The sequence below is a fragment of the Akebia trifoliata genome, chromosome 4 (assembly GCF_017979445.1).
Source record: "Akebia trifoliata isolate Shusen 1 chromosome 4, ASM1797944v1, whole genome shotgun sequence".
NCBI classification, from domain to species: domain Eukaryota; kingdom Viridiplantae; phylum Streptophyta; class Magnoliopsida; order Ranunculales; family Lardizabalaceae; genus Akebia; species Akebia trifoliata.
The window spans coordinates 9,759,085-9,769,076 of NC_141378.1; the positions used below are offsets into that span (position 1 = coordinate 9,759,085).

At 35.2% G+C, this 9,992-nt stretch overlaps 1 protein-coding gene across 4 annotated transcripts; it reads left to right on the top strand.

Annotated features, from left to right (window-relative positions):
- The first annotated feature begins 507 nt into the window (after positions 1-507).
- LOC147403648 (MATE efflux family protein) lies at positions 508-9,319 on the top strand. 4 transcript variants are annotated; one of them, XM_086439307.1, is made up of 14 exons: positions 509-1,194; positions 1,293-1,387; positions 3,211-3,319; positions 3,483-3,538; positions 3,767-3,822; positions 5,409-5,547; positions 5,686-5,823; positions 5,905-5,973; positions 6,101-6,211; positions 6,499-6,627; positions 7,353-7,430; positions 8,210-8,281; positions 8,646-8,708; positions 8,800-9,319. In XM_086439307.1, exons 1-14 carry the CDS (start codon positions 711-713, stop codon positions 8,899-8,901), a joined length of 1,701 nt encoding a protein of 566 aa, XP_086295433.1. In that variant the 5' UTR covers positions 509-710; the 3' UTR covers positions 8,902-9,319. The 4 variants fall into 4 exon arrangements, 3 of the variants coding, with proteins under 3 accessions (XP_086295433.1, XP_086295434.1, XP_086295435.1); XR_015177547.1 differs by lacking the exons at positions 8,646-8,708; positions 8,800-9,319 and adding an exon at positions 6,359-6,395 and having other exon boundaries at positions 508-1,194; positions 8,210-8,272; XM_086439308.1 differs by lacking the exon at positions 5,409-5,547 and having other exon boundaries at positions 511-1,194; positions 3,483-3,551.
- Positions 9,320-9,992: the final 673 nt, after the last annotated feature.

The following is a 9,992-nucleotide window of genomic DNA, read 5'->3' on the forward strand; positions in this document are numbered from 1 at the left end:
TGAGATTTTTTTGCATTGCAAATTATTTGCATGAACCTCTTAAGCTCTTTCATGATCTCAATTATTTGAATACAAAATCGAATCGAATGTTTGATATTTTATCTCGAAAAAAATATATTCGAGATGTGTGTTTTGGAGATACGCATAAATCTCAATCTTTGGATTTTGTAGTTGTGTGGCTGGGATGGTGTATTTTAGCACAAGTCAACGGATACCAAATCCCTTCTTTTAAAAAAAAAAAAAATATTTATTTAGTAAATTTAATACATTCGAGCTGAGTCAAGTCGACCAACGAGGACTTCGAAAATTCGTGCTGCAACATGACGGCTCCGTGCATGGTTGACGGCGCTCCTCACTTACCTGACTAGATTCGCTCAAATTGTCACAAAAGATTGGCAACGACCCTAACGGCAATAACGGCACGGAAAGTTGACGGACCTAACTGACCCAACGTGATAAACAAACAAAACTATTCTCTTTAAATAGGCCCAGGTGCAAGTAATGCCCATCACAGGTTCTAAACGAGTAAAAACGACCACGTTAGCGTCTCACTTGAAATATCAAACAACGTTTAACGCACAGAACCAAACTTACGGATGCGATGGGAATAATTTCCTCGAGAATTTTGTAGGTTAAACCTAGAAAACGCGCGTTTTTTCTCCTCAGAACGTCACCAGAGCAAAACCTCTGTATCTCGATAGCATTCAACCATGGAAACCCAAACCCTAGCTTTCTCTTCTCACATCCCAATTCGAAACCCTAACAGAAGATTCATCTCTCCTGCAACTTACTTCAATCAATCTGTTTCATCTTCTTCTCTCGTGCCATCCATTCTAACGGTTTCATCTCGAACGAATCGATTTTTCAGAACCTCTTGCATTAGTCCTTTCAAACAAAATTCGTCCGAAATCACTGATGAAGATGAAGAAATTGTTTCGACATCGTATCATTCGTCTTCGATTCAAATTGATTCGTCAAAGAGTACCGATTTGGTACAAGAAGAAGAAACCATTAATGAGATGATTTCTTCTGAACCAGAGAAATTCAGTGCGAATGAGAGCATTTGGATTCAGATGAAGGAGATTGTTCTGTTTGCAGGGCCTGCTGTGGGATTGTGGATTTGTGGTCCTCTAATGAGTCTCATTGATACAGCTGTTATTGGGCAGGGGAGCTCTGTTGAACTTGCTGCCCTAGGTACCAATTCTTGCTTGAAAGTTTATTTTTATTTTTTTAGTTCTAACTGTTGGTTTTGTTCATTTGTTTTGATTTTAGTTTTGGTTTTGGTTGGACAGGGCCAGCTACAGTTTTTTGTGATAATGGGAGTTATGTGTTTATGTTTCTTTCAATTGCTACCTCGAATATGGTTGCCACATCGCTCGCTAGTGAGGTTAGTTTTGAATTTTGATAGATGCAAAGTGACAAAAATATATGATTTTTAGAAAAGTTTGCCATAAATTCGCAAGTTATTCAATCAGAAACTTTATCCCAACATATGAGTGAAATTTTGTTTATTATGAAAAAGAAATTTTTATAATATGGTGTTTTCAATTGTGAAATATGCTTTTTTATAGTTTCTATGGTTAAATTTGCAAGTCATTCGATTCAGAAATTTTATTTGGGAAATTTTGGAAATTACTAAGGAAATTATGTTTAATATGACAAATACATTTTGATTATTTTGGAATGATATAATATTATTTAGTATTGAGTTTTATATTATAATATATAAAGTATACCTTACATATGGGTAAAGATGATAAGGTTCCTTGTTTAACTTTCGGGATCCTAAGTCCTAATTATGAGAGGTCTTAAGTTACTCCTTTTTTCTCTAACTCATCCTTGCAAACCTATGTATGCCTCAATTTTGTTAGAGTGGGAGGGGAAAGAGATCTGACCCAAGTCATCATAGAAACTTTAATTATTACATTGAATGCAATATTCATGGGTAGATTATTTTGTAAATCGGTGAGATGGGCTTGGGGATACTCAAAGACAAATTTGTTCGCATGAAATTGTGAGGAGCAATCACTAAAGTCTCTGATGCTTCAACAATGGAGAAGGGAACAACCACTATGCAAAAGAATACTTCAAAGTACTTGACACAAAATGAGGCCATGAAAGGGGGCATCACTAGCAAAAAAACAGGGGAAAACTATCAAAAAAAGAAGAAACCTAATCTAAGGTCCCCTGGGTAATGTTGAAAAGAATATGAGATTTTAATGTTATTTTGGGTTGTGTAAATTGTTTCTCTATATCCCTTTTTTTTTATTGTCCGAATAAGTGTTCCATCACTCCTTCCCATTATTTCATAGAGTGGCTCATAATTTTGTTGCCTTGATAATTAATGTACTTTTGTATGTTTCCTTTATTCTTATACATAGGTACTACACTACATTTTCTCCATTCATCCGACAATTTTAGACCTCAAAATATTATTAAACAACTTAGTTAGCCAGAAAAAAAATTGTTCCCATCCATTTCATACTTCTATCAGACACACAAACACACGAAAAAAAAAAGTTTCCCACGCACTCCCCCTCTCCACATTTACAACAACTAGATCCTTCTTTTTTCTTTTACCATTTTGATGAAGTTTTTCTCGTTATTAGTCAAAAAGAAAAAATCCCGAATATGTTAATTTGTAGTCGACATATGTGTAAATAACCATCCTTAGTTGTGAGGAATTCCATTATGTAATCTCTACTTTTTCTTTCGTAAAACTCTCGATGATTGGACCTAGGGAGGTAATGGGACTATATTTTGAGGTTTCGCATTGAATACCCTTCCCTTCAATGATGAACTTTTTGGAAGGAAGAGAAATCATAGGTTCCATTGATGGATTTTATTTGCTTATATCTCTTGAAGAGGATTCAATTTGGCCACTCTGTTTGAATGGTTCTTCACATAATTCTCATTTTGCTAACTTGGATTTGAAAAAAAAAAATGTGAAGTTCATTTGTAGGTAAGTGTTAATATTACATTGTGTTTTGCTTATTGGAAAAAAGAAAAATTACTGTGTATCACTGCTCTATCGAATTTTACTTGGTGCAACTGGTTTGTTTCTCATTTATCAACTCTCACTTTAAAGAAAACCCATTGTGGGGAAACCAATTAGTTCTATGGTGGTAAACAACCCTCTTTAATCATTTAGTTCTTCCACTTTTATATGTTATATTCCATTGCTTTACTTCCCAGATATTGCTATTGCAGGATAAAAATGAAGTACAACATAAGATATCCATCTTGCTTTTTGCTGGCGTAACTTGTGGGGTGGGGATGCTTTTGCTCACAAAATTCCTGGGTGCACAGATATTAACTGGTAACAAAGAGTGATGCGATGGGCTTCTCATTTTTTTGTGGAATTTTTGTCTTGTTATTTTTTCTTAAAGCTCGTTTATTGATAAGAGAAGGAAGCACTCCAAAGAAAAGCACATCCAGCGACTAGTTGACTTTTTATTTTTATTTTTTATGTTCCTCTTCAGCTTTTACTGGGCCAAAGAATTTGCATATAGTACCAGCTGCAAATGCATACGTCCAGGTTTATTTACTAAGTAAAACTTTTATCGAGTTGTTTTACATTATGCGGCAAATCTGCTTTAGAAATAATCAGGGTTGAGTTTTTCACCTCTAAAATGAATGCTGACTCTCCGTCTTTTATTTTCTTTTGATAAGTTATAAATCAATTACTTTGTGTCACAAATCTGCTTTTGTGCTCTCTTTTTTTTTTCCGGTCTTCTTAATATATTCACTGTTATTTTTTTAGTAGATTCGAGGCTTAGCATGGCCTGCAATTCTTGTTGGCTGGGTTGCTCAAAGTGCAAGGTATGAATATTTAATTTGGTGTTTTATTGATATATTATTACCTCTACCATGGCCTAGCTATATATTCTCATAAGTTAGTGAAGATCACTTTCATCTATGCTTATTTTCGCTTTGTGTTACAGGTATCTTTGAATGGATAAGGTTCTTGACATAAAAAGAACTTCTAAAGCCATCATTTATAAAACTAGTGAATCCTTGTCTGATGCTTCTTCATGTTGATTTATATTTTTTGCATTGTTGTATAATATAAATCTTTATACTTTGTTTTATGGGTAATTGTGTTATTGCTCACTTCATTTTTCAACCTTCCTTTGGTCATCTGCCCGCTTATTAGATTGTACTTCAGCTATAAGTCATGTATCATCGTTTCGTAGTTGCTCAATGAGAAAACGTTTTGACTCAAGGAACTCATTGTCATAATGAGTAAAGCCTTACCAAAATATTTGTGGTCAGCTTAATGAATCATGTTCCTCCATTCAATTATATCTAAAGCCATGTCTTCCACTATTTCAACTTCTTTTATATTCATACTCACTATGTTAATAGATGCCTTTTTGCCAATAATCTTGCTCCCTTATAAACTTGCACATTCCTTCTTGCTGATGCTGTCATATGTTGTCATTGCACATGATTAAACCATCTCAATCAATTTTGCCTCACTTTATCACCCATTGGTGCAAGGCTACATCTTTTACAGTCTTTGCATATTGATCGCTCATTTCTCATAAGTAGAGAAAAGTCTATCGAGCTTTTATTTGCTCTACTCTTGAATTAACTAAATTTTTATTTCTCTTTTCAAAAACAAAATTGTTATTGAAAGATCATTTACTGTTGCAAATTTAAGGATCATATCTTCCATTTCACTTCTTTATTCAAGTCCATACCCTATTTATTTCCAAAGCAGCCTTTAAATTCTTTCACCTACTCGAGGAACTCTTTATATCTATATATATACATGTATTTGGTCAGGCAAGATCAAACACTAATCCAAAAGAAGACAAACAATATAACAAAACAATTTCGGAATTAAAGAAAAGGCATAGATGATGATGACCCTACCTATTTGATGTTCTTTACCAGGGGTTGTGCTTGTCATTAACTTAGAAACCCATTCCATTAATTGTGCTACTGTCACAATTTTCATCATCCTCAATGTTCTTCTTAATTTGTTCCCCTTACTGCCTTAAAAACATTTTTCTTTGTCCTCTGTGTCGTGTTTCCTTTCAAATTTGTCTGGACGGGAGGATTAGGCAGGCAGTTTTATAGAAACTTTCTCCTGATGGAGCATTTTCTATATAAATTAGATCTCTTATGAGAGAAGTCGACCTGTATGTCCTTTAAAAGGTTGCACTGACTGGTATTTACTCCCATGTTTTCATTTTTTAGTGTTACCATGTAAATGATTTATGATCGGTTTATCACAACTAGGATCTTTCTTATTCCATGTTGTTATTCTCATTAACTAGATTTGCTGACATTTCTGGGAAATGCATATCTACAACCATGTCTATGCTAAAAATAAATGAATTTTTTGGGCATTCTTATTATTACTAAATCCATATTCTCATGTGTCTCATGGTACCCAGTTTAGGCATGAAAGATTCTTGGGGACCTTTGAAGGCTTTGGCAGTTGCCAGTGTCATAAATGGCATTGGTGATATTGTGTTATGTTGTTTCTTAGACTATGGCATCGTTGGCGCTGCATGGGCAACAATGGTGTCACAAGTACGCGTTCTCAATTTACCATGCTTTATGAATGGGTTACGTTTTACAAGTGTATTGTCATGTTGAGACGATGTCGCGATCGAATTTATACGTGCTTCCCTTTCTTCCGATATTGTGACTTACAAGTGCCTGTTTCAGGTTGTTGCAGGTTTTATGATGATTGAAGCTCTGAACAAGAAAGGGTTTAATGCTTTCTCTATATCTGTTCCATCACCCAAGGAACTTCTGCAAATTTTTGAGCTTGCAGCGCCAGTGTTCATAACAATGACTTCTAAGGTTCATTTCATTTAGGTGGTTATCTATCTGTATTCTGGTCACATGTAGTTATTTCACTATTAGATAAGACCTTTATTTCAGGTGGCCTTCTATTCCCTCCTTACATATTTTGCTACATCTATGGGTACAATGACCATTGCAGCTCACCAGGTTTCTATTTTACTCACTCTTCCAGTTCTGCAGTTTTGAGTTATTTGTACCATTTTCTGTTATTTGGATCTCATCCGTAAGGAACTCTATTAGATGTGTCTCTAACAAAATTATTATGTCACTGAAGGTGATGATTCAAGTGTATTGTATGTGTACTGTATGGGGTGAACCCCTCTCTCAAACTGCACAGTCATTTATGCCTGAGTTGATCTTTGGAGCTAATCGAAGTTTGACAAAGGTTACTATTGTTCATTCTCCTTCGATGCCATATCCAATACCATATTTTAATGTTTTAGTACTTTTACCGTTGTCTATTTCTAAGACTTCCATTGGGCATTTTTTTGGAAAAACATAAATGATATTGGTGGCAATATGGGCATTTCAGGTTCTTATTTCTATTTTCAAGAAGATGGATGAATTTGGTACAAATACCTTTTTCTTGAGAAGTGGTTGTAATTGCAGTCTCTTTCGAGTATGGTCTTCTTTTTGTTGAGTGCTTACTAGTTGGTCTACTATTTCAAACAGGCACGAATGCTTCTGAAGTCACTTGTGATAATTGGAGCCATAACTGGATCAATATTAGGAATTGTTGGAACATCTGTTCCTTGGTTTTTGCCTAATATCTTTACATCTGACAATAAGGTTGTCGGAGAGGTTAGTTTTATTCTCTCAGTTTTCTTATTTTTTTGCCCATCGTAAGCAACCAAATTTTCCTCTTTTCTTATTTGTTGATATGGTGACTGGTAGAGGGATATCATAGAGGAAAAAACTGTGTGAAATTGTACTTGGAAGAAAGATTGGTTTGCTTTTAGATTTTATTTAGTGAAAAACATAGATTGATTTCCAATTTTACACACACCAAATGCACTCTGCACTCTGCCTAATCAGGATCCATCTATACTAACTCCATTAATCTTATACTGTTGATTTGTCATTGTTTTATTCTTTTATTAGACTTCTTTAATCCATGGCTACTTAATTCCCCTGAAAACCCCAGAACTTAAAAGTAGGCTATTTTTCCCTTTAGTTTCGTGAAAAGATGTGGTGATTTATGGGCAAGGTAACTATAATTTAATCTTTAACTGAGGTCAGTGTTGAAGATCCTATCTGTGTGGTATCCCATATAAGTTGCAATTTGCAAAATATCCTTTCTCCAAATTCTCTTCTATAAATGAAAATTAGTTTTTTTTTTTTTTTTTTTGAGGGGGGGAGGGGATGGATACTGAATCCCAAGTTATAAATGAAGGCAATGGATCTAATGAGAAATGTGGGGTAATATATTGGAGCTTATTGTTTGAATGATGAAATGTGATAATATGCATATGGTCCCCTTACTTCCTTGATATTCATGTTCTTCTCCATTTCCTTGTTTAATCCAGATGCATAAAGTGTTGCTTCCATACTTCATTGCGCTATCGGTGACACCCTCGACACATAGCCTTGAAGGGACATTGATGGTATGCTGGTTTAAATTATGTTCTGATGTATTTTGTGACTCTATGGTTCTCTCCTTGCCCATGTTCCACATAAATATTGGAATGAATAGTGATGGAACATAGAAAGTGATGTCTACAGCATTATGCCTTGGACATGCTTTTCATTAATACTTCTCAACATTTTCATGAGATGTAGATGGAACATCATGTTTATGGATTTATGCAATGTGCGATAGAAGTATTTAGGTTGTCAAATTCAGTCTGAGATATTCCTTTAAAGTTCATTTTGTTTTCAAGGATTTAAAGTCAGAAAATTCTAGTTTCCAACAATGTTCGATGCACGGCATCCAATGTACAGCTGAGATGGGAAGATATTCCTAGGGATTGCCAATAAAAATTAGAGTCTGACTAGCCTTACTAACAAAGTGAGGTAAAAAGGCCTTACTAGGCCTCATCCACCATCAAAAGACATCAAGATTCGTAAAATAAGTTCCCGAGATATGTTACACATCTTGTTTTACACATCTCAGGTCTTTTTTTTACGGTGGGTGAGGCTTAGTAAGGCCTTTTTCCTCACTATCTTAGTAAGGAAAGGGTTTCTCTAAAAATTAATCTCTTGGAAACGTGTAGTGATCCCTAGAATACCTGTGTTTTTTCCTCCCATCTCAGCCGTAAGTTGGATGCTGTGCATCAAATGTTGTTGGAGATTAGCATGCTACTTTTGCTAATTGGAGATGATAACATTCATTTCCTCTGAAATTCAAGTTTCATTTGCTCTAAGACATTGTTTATTTGTGCAGGCTGGCCGGGATCTTAGGTTTCTAAGTCTGTCAATGAGCGGATGCTTTTCTTTGGGTGGCCTTCTAGTGTTGGTATTAGATCTGTTCTCCAAGCTTCCCATAGTATGGAAAAAAATCTAAATTGCCCATCAAATCTGCAAGAACTCTTATATACTTTGAGCTTCACTTATCTAACTGAATCTAAGTTGATCATCATATATGATTTCAGCTGGTATTTATGGTAGTTAATTCCTTGTATTCATGAACTACCATCAAGGTTTAAAGTTTCGTTTTGAAGCAATGTTTCGTTCAGGTGAAAAACGGTCTTAACTGAAATATTGGACGATCTAGAAATATTTAACTTCGTTGGCCAAGAAATTGGAGAAACGATATCCCCGAGTTTGATTTTGATCTTCAGCAATGTATTAATAATTTTCTTCTAATTCTCTCTTACCAGCTGGTTAACAGTAGAGGGTGTGGTTTACCGGGCTGCTGGTGGGCCCTCGCAGGATTTCAATGGGTAAAATTTTTGCCTGATATCTCATTATCTCATACATGAAAAGTATAGTTTTCTATTTGAACACAAACTGAATCAAAGGTGTTTCTTTCAGGCTCGTTTTTCCCTCGCTCTAAGGCGTCTTACGTCTCCTCATGGTTTACTTTACTCTGAAGATTTCAGTGAACGACAATTGGGGAAGCTGAACGTTGCATAGGGATACCCTTATTTATACTTTCGGATACCGATAAGAGTGTTGCCCCAAACCATTAATGGTATACGGGTTGTTGACACCTGGTTCGGATCATTTGATTGAACCGCGGCTGAATTGGTTTTGGCAAATGTGGCAGCAGAAGGATTTGTTTTCAAGCAGTCATCAATTACATGGTAATGTGAAATGCTGGCTGTTGGCGCAGGTGATGCCGAGCATAACCCACTCATGGGGGCATTAACACTTGCAACGTGTACTTATATGGTCATTATTCTTGGAATCCTTCCAAAGAGGGTAGAAGGGATTAGTGAAATATTACTGTATTATTGTTATGGGTACTCCTCAGATGTTAATTGTACCAGCAACTTCACTTGTATTCATCCCCTTAATTAATTGATGTAAAATTGTTTCTTGATTGATATTATTGTTGGTTAATAACCGAAGGCTTTGGACAGTGTGGAATGGAGAATTTTTTGACCAACCTCAAATCTTTGGAATAAGGTTTTATTGTTGTAATATAACACGGAAATTTACCTAAACCGAAGATTAATGTGTGGAGAGGTCATTTGATCGAGTTAATGTTTGACCAACATGATTACATAGGTCCAAGCCTTGCAAAATTCAAGATTAGGTGTAACCTGGATTGGAACTCAAGACCCTTTTTATAGATGAATTAAAAAGAGAAAATTTTATTTTATTTAAACTTTGATATAGTAATTTAATATTTTGAAGTGTGTTTTGAATAAGGGGCTGATTAGTTGCATACCGCCACTTGCTGGTAGCATAACCATCTTGAAAGATAACCCATTTTTTTTTTTTGTAACCTACCAATTGCATCATCGGTAATGTTAAAGATTTAGGGTTGTTCACCTTTTTGAGACTTCATCTTCCTCTACTTATGTAAATTGTAAAAATGTATGTTATACAATCATGTTTTTCTTACCAAAATTATTGAACCCACAACAATTTATGTCAGCAAAAAATAAATGAGTGCAATACTTTTATTTTTATCTTGAGTGCAATCATCCAAATGAAGTGCAAAGAGAAATTTGTAGGAGATGGAACGTAATTGGTAGTGGTGGTGTGCAACTAGTTGG